Source organism: Argentina anserina, chromosome 6 (genome assembly GCF_933775445.1).
Source record: "Argentina anserina chromosome 6, drPotAnse1.1, whole genome shotgun sequence".
Taxonomy (NCBI): Eukaryota; Viridiplantae; Streptophyta; class Magnoliopsida; order Rosales; family Rosaceae; genus Argentina; species Argentina anserina.
In genome coordinates this window covers 26221161-26238431 of record NC_065877.1, presented here as the reverse complement: position 1 = coordinate 26238431, position 17271 = coordinate 26221161, and the positions used below count along the sequence as shown (strand labels likewise).

Below are 17271 nucleotides of genomic sequence, written 5' to 3'. Positions count from 1 at the left end.
ATGAAACTCATGCGGAGTCATATATGCCGTACGTGCCTAAAAGCTATGAGGTTACCTTGTACTATATAAGCAATCAGTAAAAGAACTCAATTAAACTCGGTGCTCAAGAGACATGCACACGTATCTGATCATTTTGATGTATAGGGTCGATGACTCGATGTTCTTATATATTTCATCCGAAGAGCTTATTACCATTTTCGTTAAAACATTTTTAATTTGTATTAATGTTTAAATTTGCATGGTCATGGTACGACAAATAGAATTGCAAAATTGAAAGAGAAATGAGATACAGTACACACTATCAGCAATTAAGATGACAAAAATCCACATATAATTGGACTTTGATCTTAAAAAATGCAAGCACAAAAATTGGCCCACATTAGTGTTTATTTCACTCTAGTAATCAACTATAGTCGTGTCACATTCAAGAATCAATACTTCCTCCACACTTTGCACTACTTTTATAATCTTAATCAATCAATTGATTTTAGCCGTTTTTAAGCTCCAAGCACTTCCTGAGATTGTGACATTCTCACTTCCATAATTGAAAGCATATAAGTGGGTATCACCACCAACGGCCAATGTAGGATAAACCCTAGCTGTTATGCACGCCTTTCCTTTCCCACCAAAGCTCTCCACTATAGAGTGATCAATCTGCATAAAAGAAAAGATTAAAGGGAACATAAGATTCAAAATTTTCATTATATTAAGTGCAAATATATGAAAGTATTGTCGTGCACTAAAAAGGAGATGGACCCTTTGCATATTTGATAGGTATGCGTTCCTTTCCTTACCATGATCGGAGAGTAGTGGAACAGTTTTGATCAAGGAAAGGAACAACCTATCTAGTTCTTCTCAGAAATAACCAGCTTCTTACTGGTCCAAGTTTACTTCTATACTTATACCAGAAACATGCAGTATGAATATTATAACCAGATAAAAAAAGGGTGTTCCTATTAACACACTTTTTATATTTTTCTCATGTAAGATATTGTTACTAACACACCATTTTTTACTATTAACACACCCAATTTAAAACATGAAACTTTTAAAAAGGTGTGTGAATAGAGATTATAGGTGTATTAATAACAATTTCCTAAAACAATTACAGTATATAGAATCAAGTCAAGATAATATTCTAAGTTTCTGACAACCTCTAATTTCTTGTGGGTAAGAATTTTAAACCGGAAGACTATAAAAGTCATGATAATAGAAAGACTTGACTTTTCAAATAGAAGATAGAAGTTGAAATATTAATTTGTGTTTCATAGAAACTTACCAAGCTTCTTAGTGTTAATTTCTCACGAAGAGGATCCACATTTACAAACGCCCCGTATGTTGTCATATCATTATCTTGGTTTAGAGAAGACCTGCCACATAAACCAAAAACAAAAACAATTGAGATATGTGTTGAAGAGAGATAATGATCTGCTTACGGGCATGAATACTTGAATAGAGAGAAAGAGACCTGCTTTGGTCACTGCACATAAGCACCACATATTTGTTGTAATTTCTGTGAGACTTGAAAATTCTATAAAACACGGCTGTGCTTTCTTTTAAGTCTTTCGAAGAGAAAACAAAAAATCCAAATGGCCCGAGACTTCCTTTCACTGAGACACCCTTTTTGCTACATAGAAGTTGTGCATTAGTCCAACTTGGATCCAACACTTCTGCTTTCTTTAAATCACTCATCTCGAACGCAACTTCTACATCAGCCTGTAAAACCAACAACAACAAAGAGAGCATTAAAAACTATATTCTAATGAAGTGGGATCATCCACTTTGTGCTTTTCACCAACATGTGGCAGAAACTCATTCATCTAAACCTAAACAGAAGCTTAAAAAGAAGAAGAATATCAGAATAGACATACCTGTGATGCTGTGACACCAAGTACTTCATGAAGTGATCCTCCCTTGAGCATATTGTTTGGCAATTTGACCTCATTTGTTCTAAGTTTTTCAAGCTCTACTACAGGCCATTGCACTAGTTGTTTCCCAGACTTGTCAAGCACGATGGTCCTTGGAATTGCCTGCAAGAGTAGTCAAATTGAATACAATAAGTCTTGGATTAATTTTCTCAAGCCAGCTCATTGAAGATTATTCTAGCTAGCCCCAAATAATAGCCATTAAATAATGATACCCCATTTTAATACTAAGTATGTCTAGACCATTGCCTGACTGTTATATGCAAAGCTATTGTAAAATGTAAATGAAATAATACCTGGATTCCGGACCATCCTTTCTTGATGTCACCATTGACACTTGAGGATTCATTAATCCAACCCCACAAAATCCTGCGGTTTTTAGAGCTATCAAAGAAGGTTTTTGAAGCATAGAACTTGCCATAATCATATCTCAGACCAAGATCACTCTCTACTGATCCTTTATCTGGGATATAGATATCCTTGCTTATGTTATATGTACCAATTGTGTAGTACTCTTTCCTAGTGTTGTCCAAGCTAAGCTTGAGTACATGCTTAACAGTTGGACCAATTGTTGATGTATCAAGGCCGAGGGAGCTAGTCTTTGAAACAGGGAAGAAATCTGGGCACTCCCACATTCCATTTTTATTTGTTGAATGAAGAGGGTGTTTGGCCTTAGTCCAATGTATGAAATCTTTACTTCTGTAGAGAATAGCTAATCCCCTTTGGTCTCTTTTGCTTCCAATGATCAACCTCCATCTCTTATCTGGCCCTAGCCAAGCAGTGGTTGGGTCCCTAAATGAGCTGGCATTGATTTGGTTAACTTGGGTAGGAGCCATTAGAGGGTTTTGTGGGACCTTAACCCATTCTCTAAGATATGGATCGGAGAGGTTCTTAGGAAATGCCAAGTTTTGAACTTGTTGGTTTTGGGGGTTGATTCCGGTGTATAACATTGCCGGCGTTCCTCCCGGAAGAATTGTAGCTGACCCTGACCAACATCCGTTGATATCGGACTGCTGTGATGGGTAGATAGCAGCTTCATGTGGAATCCAGTTGACAAGGTCAGTTGAAGTGGAATGTGCCCAAACAATGTTACCCCAAACTACACCTTTGGGATTGTACTGGTAGAAAAGATGGTAAATTCCCTTGTAAACCAGTGGCCCTGAAAAGAGAGTTCCATAGGAAATACGTAAGTAGAAGGTGTGGCCAAAAATAAAAGGCCAAGAATATTATTCCCACCAACTAGTACTGTTTGACTTGTAATACCATTCCTCCGCATAATCACATCATTGCATCACATTTACTCCCATAGAAAATTGGAACACCAAGCCCAGAAAATAGACTTAACAAAAGGAATAGGGAGAAAGTAACTAACCATTTGGATCTGATGAGAAATCAAAGAAGCCAAGTCCATTTCCACAGTTATAACAAGTCAGATGTGAAAAACAAGAAGCAAGGAACAAAGTTAGAGGTGTAAACAATAAACAAAGACAATGACAGAATGAAAGAAGCAGAGGAGATGCAGAACATATATGAAGAAAACCAATGAGCTGAGATTCAAGATAAGTTGAAGATGCATATACCATTGATCCAGTTCTGGGGAGGCTGGAAATGATAACCAGTTCTGTAAGGGTCATTAGCTTTGGGATGTGTTGAAGTTAGCTGCGCAGTTTGAAGGTTGCTATAGACATGGTGTGAAGCTTGAAGCTCAACAACACCATAAGAAAGCAAAAGTGAAAGAAGGCAGAATTGCCAAAGAGAGAATAGCATCATGGCCCTATTGGCTTAGTGGGTGTTTGGAGAAGAAGGGTACCCAATATTGGGTATTTATAGCCTTATAGACCAGAAATTTTTGTCAAGACGAAGTGATCTTTTGTTTGGTTTCTTAATTTTTTTTCTTTCTTTTTGGTGCAATGTCAAGGAAGGAGGGATTTACAGAGATAACAAAATAACCGTCAAATCTTTGGAAAAGTATACATCAAGTTTTTGTGACAGTATAGAAGAACTTTTAGCCTTTTAGGAGAGAAGGATCCTGGAAATTAGGCAGGTCATTTATGAATTTTGGATCATCAAATTAAGGTCAGAAGTCAAAGAGCTGGAATTTCTTTATATTGTTTTGGTTGAAGGACATTCAATAAGGAATTGTAAGTTTCATTTTCTGTTGGCTTCTTGTGCCCACAGATAAATACCAGTGAAAGTCGGCAGAAGACGAAGCAATTAGATTATTGATATCTGCTGTATTTTATGCCATAAAACAGCCCCATTTTTTTATCAGTGAAGAATTGATATATATCAATGATTTACCTCTCAGTCTCTCCTTTAGAAAAAAGAGACTTATTCGACCTCTTATTTACAAAACATACTAATGTTACCTTATTGTTTTGTTTGATTTTTGTTTAATCAAATTCTCGTGCTTGTAGTACGTAATGTATTATTTTATTATTATGTCATGACGTATGTGCTCATGACTACTTGGCCGTTTTGCTAATCAGACGCCAGTAGTAAAATTGGAGTTAGCAGCTAGCTAGGTAAGCTGCATAATCAAACATGTCAAAAAAAAAAAGCTGCATAATCAAACATGATAGACAAATCAAATCCTTTGGACAAGACCTAGCTTAAAGCCCTACCATGGATAACAAGAATCGATCTTACTTTGCATGTCGACTGACATGACACAAAATTAAGTCGATTATACATGCTCCATTCTATCTCTATATTCGTCTTTAATTTGCACAGTAGTATTGATGAGTACTCGAGCATTTCTAAACATTAACTAAGAACTAATTAGTTAGCACAAACTTCCACAAATCTGTAAGTATAAGAATTTTCAAACGAATAACCGTGTGAAATGAGGATAATTGCACCCATAAGAATTTTGCAATTGAAGAAGCCACAAAATTCCGTTGAAAAAAATACAAGAGACAAATTTCAATGTGAATGCAGAAATCTATTCTCACAATTGTTCGTGTGAACCACAATTAACACAGATTTCAGTGCATACCATCTTAATAGTTATTCTTTTATAGGATTTTATAATGCTAAATGGATTATAGAGTAACAGCTATATGTGCTTAATATATGTTCAAATAGATTTCTATGTGAATTGAGCATATATGATAATTAAGCATGGACATCCATGTGAGAGTGGCTAACCTCTAACCCTAATGTCTTAAATGCTTTCAGCATCTCTTTTATCTTTCTCCCTCACAAACTTGGCTCTCATATCTCACACGACCTCCATCATTAAGAGCAGAGAAGGGTGATACTTTTCCGAATAAATTTAGATTGGTTCCAGGTGTATTTTCTTTAACCCATATTGTTATTAGATCATAAATCTTTTTGGTGTTGATGGGTATTATCAACTTTTAGATTTACTGCCATGAATCATGGGATTTTTCTTTAGCATAGGGCAGTTTCGGATGCCCAGATCTGCAATTCTTTATCTCTCCCCAGATCTTAGTTTCATGTGGTTTTCATTTTTAATGGAGGTAGTAGTCCTCGTATATTTTTTTGTGTTCCTTGTTACCAAAAATTTTGCTCTATTCAAGACTTATCAAAAACCCAACAAGAGGGACAATGACATGAATAAGATCATGATCCAGATCTATAATGGAGTAGATGCAAGAGGCACGACATCATTTTCATGTATAGTTTTTTTTTTTCAAGAATCACAATTTTGTAGAGGGAATAACTTGTTTGAAAGATTTGTAATGAAGTAAGTTCATCAATATAAGTTTGTAATAACCTGAATTTTCGAGTTTAATTTATTTTAAAGTATTATGTTTGGTAATTTGAGTAAAATCATATTCTACACCTTCTCGTCTATGTCTTTACGAAATAAAAGTGATTACGGAAATTTAAGGTTGAAAAACGTTACGTTTTCAGTGGCTCAAGAGTTGACTTTTAATCCGTTACTCATCCTAAAAACTTTCTTTACGAAAGTTGTAGAGCTCGTCGATACGAGTTCGTGGACATGCGGCACACCTTAATCAGATGTCGTATGTGAACGTTGGAACCGCACGGCTGAGCCGCGTCGACCGTTGGTAGTGGTGACCCACCCCTCACCGCGTATCAGCCGCAACAGAGAGCGCCCAGCAGCGACACCGTCGAGCTCGACATCTCCGGCGAGGTTAGGGCACGAGGTGACCGTCACAGGTCCACCCTCCTTCTTCTAGGTGCGAATCCACCGACGGAGAAGCTCGAATCAAGCTGTTTCATCTCCAATCTTCAACCTCTGATCTGGATTCTTGCGACGGTGTTTCCGGCGCTCTCCGGCCAAATTGAAGTTTTGTAATTTGTTGGAGTTTGGGTGGAGATGGTTGTGGTGCGCGTGTCGCTGCCTAGGGCGGCGCGTGGGAGGAGGTACGACGGTAGAGAGTAGGTATTAGCCCCTAGGACGGTGGTAGCAAGGAATTGGTTGGTTTTGATGGCTGCAAGCGAGGTCACGCGCGGCTATCGGAGGGTGGCGCGTGAGCCCCACGCGCGGCCGTATAGGGCGATATATGAACAATAATTTGTAAAACAGTGTTTCGTAAACTAGTACTATGTAAACAGTGTTTCGTAAACTCGTGCACAATGTTTAGCTGTAATTATTATTCTCCTATTTTCTTTTATGCGGGTCGTTTTCCTAAGCACGTTATTATGCCACTAGGTGACCGACGAAACGAGTGAGAGAATCTCTCTTAGTGTCGTAGAAGTTGCACGCAGGAAAATAAGGTGAGTAAATCTCACTATGACAAGTTTACCCTTGGCAGTGACTTGTATTTATGATTTTTTAAAAATAAGTGAATTGTGACGTCGATATAATATAGTGAGTTGTGTATGTGTACTAAAATGGTAAATACAATACATATATATGGTTTGTTATATTATATAATGTTATGGTTTTATTTAAATTATGAAATTTTATTGTTTCAATTAACTGTGGCGGATGGGACCGGAAAAGCAGGTAATGTACCTCCCGATATAATGGATTATTAGTGTGACTTGTTATATATTGTTGTGTAAGAGTCACTTGGTTTTAATACATAAACATGCGTTGATTATTATATTGTACGTGGTTTTAACATTGAGTCTTGTTAAAACGTTTTCTGGTCTTTATACTTGGTGGTGACATTTAAATCGGGAACCAAGCCTTGGTCGGGTGTTGGTTACGATCAGTTAGAGCTATAGTCTATATGTCGTTGTACTGCATGAGGAGTAACCAGATGGGCTGCCCGGGTCTCATGAGTACACATGTTTTAAAATGATATTTATTGCATTTCCTTGTATGTGATCTATATTTAAATATTGGTTTACTCATACGGGCTGAAAAACTTACCGGGTTTGTATTTACAATGCCGGTGCACCAAATCGATGGTGTAGGGGATAGTGCTGCAGGTGGGGATTAGCAGGCTCGGAGAGCTTACACGAAGAATTTTCAGAGGGTTTCTCTCTTTTGTTTTGGTGAGGATCGAGTGAATATTCATTTCCAATTGTTTTAATACTTGTGTAAAAATTGGTGATGTATTATTCAAGTCGACTGAGTCGTACTTTGAGCTCAGTTTCGATACACTGTTGTTGTAAGATGATTTCATTTTTTGAGATTATTTTAGAGTTTTCATGGCTTCAAATTCATATTGAAATCATTCGAAATTTCGGGATCGTGACAAAGTTTGAGATTTATTTTTTTCATGTTGGTAGTAGTCTAATAATGAGAATTAGTTATGGTGATTTCATTATGTGGATATTGGAATCTGATTTAAGACATTATAAATTTATTAAAATTGTGCAATTGTTTTTTTGAATTCCGTCACTTTCTTTACACATAAATTTGTGTGAACTGTGATGTTATTACACACCGTATGAAGTATTAGAGTATCTCCAACAGTTTTGGCAAAATGGAAAAACAAATGCTAAAATCTCTAAAACATTTATGCTCAAATTCCAACCGTTTTTGCATTTTGCATATTTTGACATTTATTACAAGTGAATAAAATATTATATAATCATACTTATATAACCATAAATTATTTTATATATTTAATTTGATAGTTTGAAATAAATGATTCAAATTTTTTATTGTTTTGATTGGTTGATATTAGAGCATCTCCAACAGATTATATATTTTGGAGAAAAATGAAGATTTGGAGAAAAATTCCTATTTTCAACTCCAACAACTTCCCCATCATATTCTGTAAAATAAAAACATTAATGAAAAAGAAGAGTTGATTCTCCAAATTTGCAGCATTTGTCAAAAATTTGCATAACTAAATATTAAATGTTTGCACTTTCTTTAACAACTCAAACTTAGATTACAACCAATAAAAAATATGCAATAAATATTTCAAGTTAACAATATGAAATTATTAAATATATTATTGTTATGATAAATAAGAAATATAATATTTAATTAAAATAATAAATGTAAAAATCTGCAAAATAAAGAAACTGCTAGAGTTGGAGCCTAAAGTTTTTAGAGATTTTGAAATTTACTTCTCCATTTTGGAGAAATATGGAAAAACTGTTGGAGATGCTCTTAAAACTTGAGTTATTAGAGAAAATGTAGTACTTAATGCTATTACTTATGCAAAATTTTGTAGATTGCTACAAATTTAGAGAATTTTTTATTCTCTCACAGCATTTTTTCTATTTTAAAAAATGATATGCATAAGTGGTTGGAGTAGAAAAAAATCAAATATTTCCCTAAATTTATCTTTTTCTCTAAAATGTCAAACTCGTTGAAAGTACTCTTAAAATGTATTTTAACCTACACGAATCCTCACACGATTTATATAACCCGTCTGTTAAAAGAGCACTGGCCTCTCCTCCAAACCCCACAGATAATGAATTCATTGCTGTGCACTGTGGCTATCAGCTGAGATCATGATCGATCGATTTTGATAAATAATGGTTACATCATTACTTTCACCTCAGTGTTTCACATAATATGTCATCAAATTGTTGTTGGGCGCCCAGACCTCATGAGTCATGACCACTATTCTATAACACGTAGATAAGTATGTTTAAAACTAAGCCTAATTTAACAGCAAAAAATATTTGGTGGGTTAAGAGACGGGACAGATGGTTTCACTTTTGCCTAAAACCACACCAATATTGTCGATCGAGGGCTTCTTCTTTTTTTGAGAGGGACACCTATTTTGAACGTGAAGATACACCAAATTAAGATGCTTTTATAATTAACCATATCCTCAAGTTCACGAACATGCAATTCTGTATTGGATGATCGATCTCTGTCAATCAAATGACCTTATCCAAAGACCTGCTGGATTCCATGCTCTATGATTAAATTCTCGGGCTGGCTCGTTCAGGAATGCAGTAACCACCCCCCCCCCCCCCCCCCCCCACAAATCAAAATTACTATTAATCACATTTGTCTTTGATTGTTAGATCTCTCACTTTTAAGTCTATGGCATTTGCTTCCTGGTAACAAATTGTGTCATAACCGGCCTCGATATATATATTTTTATAGAAACCTCGATATAGTTAATAAAGCCAACTATTTGTTGGGTTTCATGTATAGAATTGGCGAACAATATACGATATCATGAATGCAACTACGATAAGGAAAAACAAATACACTCAGCAACACAAAATTTAACGTGGTTTCCTCACTTTTTGAGGTACGTGCACGGGAGATGATCTAATCTTTCTTTTCTATTAAGAATAGTGTGAACAAAATACAAGGTGTCTCACTCAAAGTTTATACCCAAACTCAAAGCATTTGAACCCTTGTACAGTCATCTCAAATCACACTCTCAATTCCCAATAAAGATAACTTTCTCACACAACACTCAATAGAGAATGAAATTCCCCATAAACAAGAGAGTACACAAACTCGGATGTTCGACTCTTCAATGTCAACCTCCATGTCTATTTATACCCAACTCTTGCCATGCTACCATAGAGAACACATTCATAGAGGAAAATCAAAGTCATGTTTTTCATTCTTTCATTTTCAATGTTCTACACTAAAATTATATCAAACTATTCCCAATAGTTCTCAACTATTGTTTCATGCACGCATGTTCTCAACTCATTCTCCATGTATTCCCACAATAACATTGCATGATTGTAAACTTGTTCTCATACGTATTTCAAATATGGTTGCACCACCCTAGTTATTTCTAGTTCTACATCACAATAAATGAGGTATTTTACATGCATTTTAACTTGTGCTTATTGCAGTTAATTTCTTCCATTCAAACATTACAATAGTTGTAATAAACAAGACATTAATTTGATGCTATCGAGTTTAGGTCATATCACATATATTTCCATGAATCCATGCCATGATTGCTCGAGATGCATGCAGGTCAGCAACTCAATTCTTTTGGATCTTAGATGACCAAGTTTGTGTATAATGTACGGGTTTTTGCATGTTTGATTCAACTCTACTCAATATTTTACGTACAGGACCGCATATCTTTCCCTTTTTGCTGGGTCAAATCTGATTCACAGGCCATGCCAAACATTTAATAAAGACCCCCCCCCCCCCCAGCTCAATATATATTGGCACGAGCTTAATATTGTATTTATATAGATTTAACCCATACATCAATATGGGGGAACGTAACGATATACTTCGATATGAGAGAAGAATATGCATGAGTAATTATATGTTAGCGTGTAGTGCTTGTAGTCGACATTTATTTTTTTAATCGATTTATTGTTGAGCTAGCTATAGAAAGAAAAGGTACGTATGTCCAAGAAAATTAAGACTATACTTACATATATGAACAGTTGAACAATATGCAGCATGCAAAGGCGGATCCAGATCCGAGATAGGGTAGGCTATATTCATGTGTATTAGTATGAGCAAACCTCAATTTTTTTAAATTAATTATATGCGCATATAGGAGTGCATGTGAATGAGATAAAAACATGCTAGCTAGTTCAACATATGATTAATGACTATAGCATTGTCATTGAACAATTTTCACGTATTAATGAGTAGAAAATATGTATATATTGATAATATAAGATAAATAAAAGAACAAACAAATGAGAGAAAAATAAAAAAGAAAGAATAAAAATTGGAGAACATGGGATTTGAACCAAGGAGAGGTAAGTTGGATGACAAATTCTTTAACCAACTCAACTGACATAACCTTCAAGTTTTTAAGCACATATAAAATCTAACTTTTGAGTATAATTTTGTCTACAGCCCAGGTTGCCTCTTAAATAGATCTGCCGGTGGCAGCATGGATAGGTCAAAAGCTAGTGGGAAACTCTAATTAGAACGCTCCTCGATCATCATATCTTTGAATCACCGGCCAATTGAAATGAATTGATTAAAGATATATAATATGTGCAGTAACCAAGGAATAAAGTATCGGTGAGAACGGAAATATCGAGGATCTCGATGGAAATTTCAGGGAAATTTCGATTTTAAAAAATAATTAAGTAAATTGATGGAAATTTATATAAAAACATGGAAATTTTGAATGAAAATTTGGGAAATGTTTATGTGATCAATTATCTACTATATGTCATAAGAAATTATTATATAACTATTAATTTATAGTGAGTTATAGTAATTTGAGGTGAAATAATCGTCGAACATTATTAAAAATATACTTGATATATATATATAAAGGGAGACTAGTTCATCACGCCTTCTTTACATATGATACATTAAACATGAAATTGCATAAGTGATTTAGAATCACATAAAAGATCTATAAGGTACAAAATTTTCACTATCTTCATCATGTCTTTGAGTAAAATCTTGAGTATCTTGTGAAGAATAGTCATTAAATAATACCTCTTCTTTCTAATTTTGCATATACTGACTTATATGCCAACCATAGACCATAGGAGTCGTGAGTGATTAACTGTGGGTTATGGTACTGATAGTTCCCGTTTAGATCAAGCATTTCTCGACTTTGACCATAACCATAGTTTTGTGAAGATTGTGTATCAGATTGTGTCCATATGTAAACACTTGATTGCATCTCATTAGAGAATAAATATGGTGGATAAGACATATTGAATTTCCCTCATAAGGGTAATGTCCATCATTACTTTCTCCTAGACCAAAGGGATTCGATTTCATTCAACAACTAGTTCGGTTTTATTTCAATTTTAGATGAATGTTGAGACATGGAATGCAATATAAAATAAAAGAGTCATATATAACAATAAGTTGGTGTAGTAGAATTGACTATAACTTTGTGCTTGCAAAATGATGGATCAGAAGTTTGATTCTCCTAACCAGTGATTTTTTATTTTATTTGAAGTTGGCTTGACACTTGGCGATATTATGAATTTATCGGGAAATTTCAAAAGTTTCCGGATATATCGGGAAATTTTGAAAATTTCCATCGAAAAATGTTTGGTAAGTAACATATATATCCATATGCCGAAAAATGGAAAATTTCGCGGAAATATCGAGGAAATTATGGATATTTTAGTCCTTGGCAGTAACGATAAATTTGACTATAATAAGAAAAACAGCGGGAAATTAGCAGTTAGAATGAAAGCTACGAGTTCGATCATATTAGAAAATGAAGATCAGAACAAATAAAAGTTATTAGACAGAACGTAAAGTCATCTCCAAAGGGTTAAAAGACTAAAATTTAGCTCTTATCATCTCCAACTCATCTAGTTAAGGGCTTAAATGTCATAATGAGAGAGCTAAAAAAGCATTGTTAAAGGCTAAAATAGCCATTAATGATGCATTTTAGCCCTTTGAGTGAGATTTGATTTCATTTGTTTATTTAATAGGTCACTCACATATAATTCTCATTATCAACTACATCTAATTTTAATTTGTTACAGAAGAATGTACTACGCATCATAATAAGGAGAAACATCATCTTTAATCGTTGATAATAGATGCTTTTATATATGCATTACATTAAGTATCTTATAGATTCATGAATTATATATCATTCATTATCTAGACTAACCTATACTAATTAGGACAAAAAACACCAAAAGATTACAGAGATAATTCTGCTACAATATTCCCCTTTGTATCGCGATCCATGTGTCATGGTGCAATACTATTGCCTCGGTAAAAACATTGCCAAGAAAAACAAAAACTTCTTAGGTAAAATAAAAAACTTGCTTGAAGGAAAAAAGAGCACAACGCCTCAACTACAGTTGAAGATAACATGTGGTATAGACTCCCCCTGAAGTCTGCAAAGTAACTCCCACTGATCGGTAACTCAATCTCGGAGTTTAGATATATAGCGTATACAAACGCTCTTTAAATTATTCAAAAGTAGCAATGGGTCAATGATTTAAATATCAAATCTCGCCAAACATTATTAAATCAAACATGTACACTTATCCGTACATGAATCAAAAGAAAGAGAATTGCATAACAATTCAAAACAAGAGTTTGTAATAAAAATCAGATTCACGCGTGGTATGACATTCACGCACTTAAACAGTCATAACTTCTTCGATACAAAAGTATGGATGAACCGTAAAAGGTTCTGGAAAGTAGACACCTGTGGCTTTCCAGTAATATATGGCTCACAATCTAGTTCATTATGAGCTGATCACAAAACTCCGTCGAAGTTGACTCATCTACAGTTTCGGGACAGATCCGTTATATTTTACTAAACAGTTATAATTCACTCAATATAATAAATATGATCAAATGGTTGGTGTCCTTGAAAAGTAGACACATAGATCTTTCCAATAGTACTAAATTCACCATTTTCCATAAGTGAACTACCCTATAGGTCCCGTGGAAGTTAACCAATTAATTTCGGTAGATTCTGACATCGCTTTATCAATGTGTCTTTTGTGTTGGGATATAAGATTTAACGTCAAACGTACTGTGATCAAGCATTGACATATGTGTGAGCGCACTCAGCTATTATCTTTGCCTTACGAGTTTAAATCAAATGAGATGTCGAGTTAAATATATTGCAACAAGTACATGCATAGACATATTGTACTTATATATGGAGAGTCTCATCTTATGACTTATCGTCACTCATACGGCAGAAACACGTCTTCTCATGAGTTCGAATGATTCATGGAATACTTGTATGTATTAGTTTAATGTCATTTTTTTCTTTAGCCAACCAATGAATAATATCATCAATAACGGTCATCACTTTCGAGACCTAGTATTCTCAAGATCCTTTCATTTGTAAGTACAACTGCATGCAATATTGCATATCCCCAGGCAGTTATGGGTAAATTACTTATACGTAATGAGGGCCCAAGCTATAAGCTGTAACCACTTAATTATCGCTTCTACTCATCCATTTTGTAGAATGAACATAGGGTTGTGTGATGTTTAACATCTATCTCATGCAATAATCATTAAAAGTACTCGAAGTGTATTCTCCTGCATTATCCAGTCTAATAGACTTAATTGGATGGTCAAGTTGGTGAGCCCTAAGCTTTGAGAAAGGAGCTTCGGAAAAGCACCATTCGGCTCTTAGTTCATCAAGAGTTCATCACACTTCATCTTAATATCCCTGCTTTAATCACGTTAACGCGCTCCGTGGTCTAGAGGCACTTGAGTTAGGTTAAAATCGATCAATTCTTGATATTTATCTATATCTCTTAACTTAGTCCAAATAGAGATGATCTGTGACCACAAGCTGCAAATTCAGTTATTTTTTAAACCACCTAACTAACAAGGCAATGGAGTATGACGACATCCTATATGAGAGCGATCTCATGTTTGATTTCAAGGCGTTTTATCAGAGAGTTTGCGCCATAAGGTGAGTCTAAACTTCTCTCTTTCTCACTACGCCTAACAAAGGTATAACCGATATGATTTAAATGTGCAGTATTGACATTACCTAACCAATGACCTATCTCTTTGTTAAAATTGGATCCTACGGCTTTCCATGTGGCAGATGGGCGACCAGTCATTTACAACCTTAGGCAATACCACCTAATATGGTCGAATAGCACTTTCCATGTAAGTTAATCTACAATGTTGGAATTTTTCTTCAACTAAGTAAGTATGTATGGTTCGACATCAAACTCTTTCAACATCATTATTTGTCGAGATTTCTCTTTGGATTAGTATTGACATTGAGGCGTCTCCCAATGATAACCATCAGCCAAGAAAACAAACGAGTAACTATCATTAATCGTAAATCTTGTTGTACCATAACTCGCATTCAACAAGTATTATCGAACCAAGTAGTCTCTCTACACTTTCGTGAGAGCCACGGCCTATTGACCAAATCTACCACATTTGTGGAGTCACCACGTCATTAAAAAAGAGTGACTACATGTCCATTTGTCGGACATCAATCCTTACAGGCATAATTGCAGCATGTATCTCTAATATCGTCATTTCCATTTATAGAACTATTAGGAACATGATGAGACACAGTAGGACAAACCACGATGAACTTGAACAAACTTGTTCTTCTCTCCCCCTAATGATGGGGAGACTGGCTCATGAAAAATAACTAAACGAGATCGCATATTAAGGTCTTTATAAGCGGACATAGGTGGAAGTTCATATACTATTCAAAGACAAAATTCAACATCAAATAATCCATCAGCATGCGCTTGTGGAGGCACAATTTGGCACATAAAATATATGGACGATAAACCATTAACATGATCCGTTAACGATTAATAAAATATATTGTTAGACTTGAAACACTAACGTGTGAATCATTACAACCGTAACGTCAATGATGGCGGTATAAATAGATACTGTAAAACAAGACATACTACAAGTCGTAGCTTATGGTTCCATAAAAATAAATTTTGGTTTATCATGTGAAGCATGAGACCGATCAATATATATGGGTCTCAATATAGATCTCGGTTGAACCATGAACATCATTAACAAATACCGAACCTTTATTTTACACTTCCTTGAATGGTTCATTGACTTTTCAAACCCCGAATGCTACGAAATTTTTGAAACAAGTAAACATAGTGTGAGGAATTCAATGCCACTGGCCTCACTGCTAGAACTGGTCAGAAAGGTACCGAATCGGGCGAAATACTCGCCAGAGGTCAGTGACCACTTGTGTCGTGTGGTTCACCATGTTCCAAGTTTCCAAATTAGCTCAAATTTTGTGACTAAGTATCCTTAGATGTTAAGAATCTATGGCCTCAAGTAGCACCTCAATAAACCACCTAAAAATAGGTGTACCGATCCTCACAATGACTAATCCGCAATTTGGAAATCCTGAAAGTTTAGGTTTTTCTAACTTTGTCATTGTTTGGGTGTTCCATTCCGAGGGTTTCCGTTCTAATGCATACCCTTATGAAAATGGTTAACGAGATACCGAATCTATATGAAAATGATGTTGATATCTATGTTCTGACGCATACCCTTATTAATATAACTGTAATTGTTTTTCCCTCTCACCCTGCTTTTATAATTTGAAATAGTTGAAGAATTGTTATATTTGAAACTGGAAAGAATTTTGGTATACGTTAATACGTACGGCCATGTATTTAAATATGTTAGATAGTTTAAATGAATTAACACCGATTGATATATGGATGACCACACACATAGTTAGTATGTTAAGATTGCGTTGTGTACTTGCGCATGCATCTTTTTTAGGATATTAAACTAATTAAAATTATGTAATAGACATTTGGTAATTAAGCATTGGAGATTGAGTAGTGCGATATTGCTAATTGATCATCCCATATAATTTGTCTTTCGACAAATGAATAAAGGAATAAAAAGAAAACAATTTTTATTTTAGAAGGAATCGAGGTATGCCTCATCATGAATCAGGTTAAAACTAGCACTACTCCAAATTTTAGGATTTAGGGTAGGCCGGGTAGGGCATTAACCAAGTCACTAAAATTAAGGGTCGGCTAGGACTAGGTTATCGCCTCAATATGTAAGTCTTCGACATGTAACGGCCAATTTCTATAGGGCTAAATAAGGTCTAACACTAACATGACATTCTGTTAATACAAAAAATATAAATAAATACATTAAAGTTATTTTTCTCAAAATATAGCTATATAATTATAAACCTATTATAAGACTTTTTACTAAACACGACAATATTATCATTCATAGAACCTCAAGAAAGAAAGAAGGATACAACAACCTAGTTCACCCCCTCAAGGGCATTGACATAATGGAATTAAGTAAAGAACCTAAATAAGGGCTTACCCAAATAAAGGAACTTAGTGCAAACCAACCCTAACATAAACCTCAAATAAAAAATAAAAATGTTCACCAAACTAAAATAAAATGTTTGCGTAACCAACTCGCTTATTGAGATACCTGAACCTTAGCCCTTACGCGCAGGGCTGGTTTTAGGGAAGCTCGGGGCTTAAGGGCTAAATGATGAGTCCTAGATCGAGGCATCGAGCCTCCTCTATAAATAATGTGTTCTATACTAACCACGTTGTCCCACAATTTTTA

The 17271-nt window shown here is 35.0% G+C and overlaps 1 protein-coding gene across 2 annotated transcripts; it reads right to left on the bottom strand.

Moving 5' to 3' along the window:
- Window positions 1-270: 270 nt before the first annotated feature.
- On the bottom strand, window positions 271-3738 carry LOC126801064 (beta-fructofuranosidase, insoluble isoenzyme CWINV1). 2 transcript variants are annotated; one of them, XM_050528517.1, is made up of 7 exons: window positions 3506-3738; window positions 3298-3306; window positions 2222-3084; window positions 1872-2030; window positions 1469-1716; window positions 1280-1370; window positions 271-654 (listed from the first exon to the last, which is right to left on the bottom strand). In XM_050528517.1, the coding sequence occupies exons 1-7, from the start codon at window positions 3693-3695 to the stop codon at window positions 478-480; spliced, it is 1737 nt and encodes a 578-aa protein (XP_050384474.1). In that variant the 5' UTR covers window positions 3696-3738; the 3' UTR covers window positions 271-477. The 2 variants fall into 2 exon arrangements, with proteins under 2 accessions (XP_050384474.1, XP_050384475.1); XM_050528518.1 differs by lacking the exons at window positions 3298-3306; window positions 3506-3738 and adding an exon at window positions 3189-3231.
- Window positions 3739-17271: the final 13533 nt, after the last annotated feature.

Bases quoted from the DNA above. Each gene is read 5' to 3' on its own strand.
- LOC126801064 (XM_050528517.1), bottom strand. From the start codon at position 3,695: ATGATGCTATTCTCTCTTTGGCAATTCTGCCTTCTTTCACTTTTGCTT. The intron at 2,031-2,221 runs GTATTATTTCAT...CTACTCTTGCAG, and splicing joins AAGGATGGTCCGGAATCCAG to GCAATTCCAAGGACCATCGT. The intron at 655-1,279 runs GTAAGTTTCTAT...TCTTTTATGCAG, and splicing joins AATTAACACTAAGAAGCTTG to ATTGATCACTCTATAGTGGA.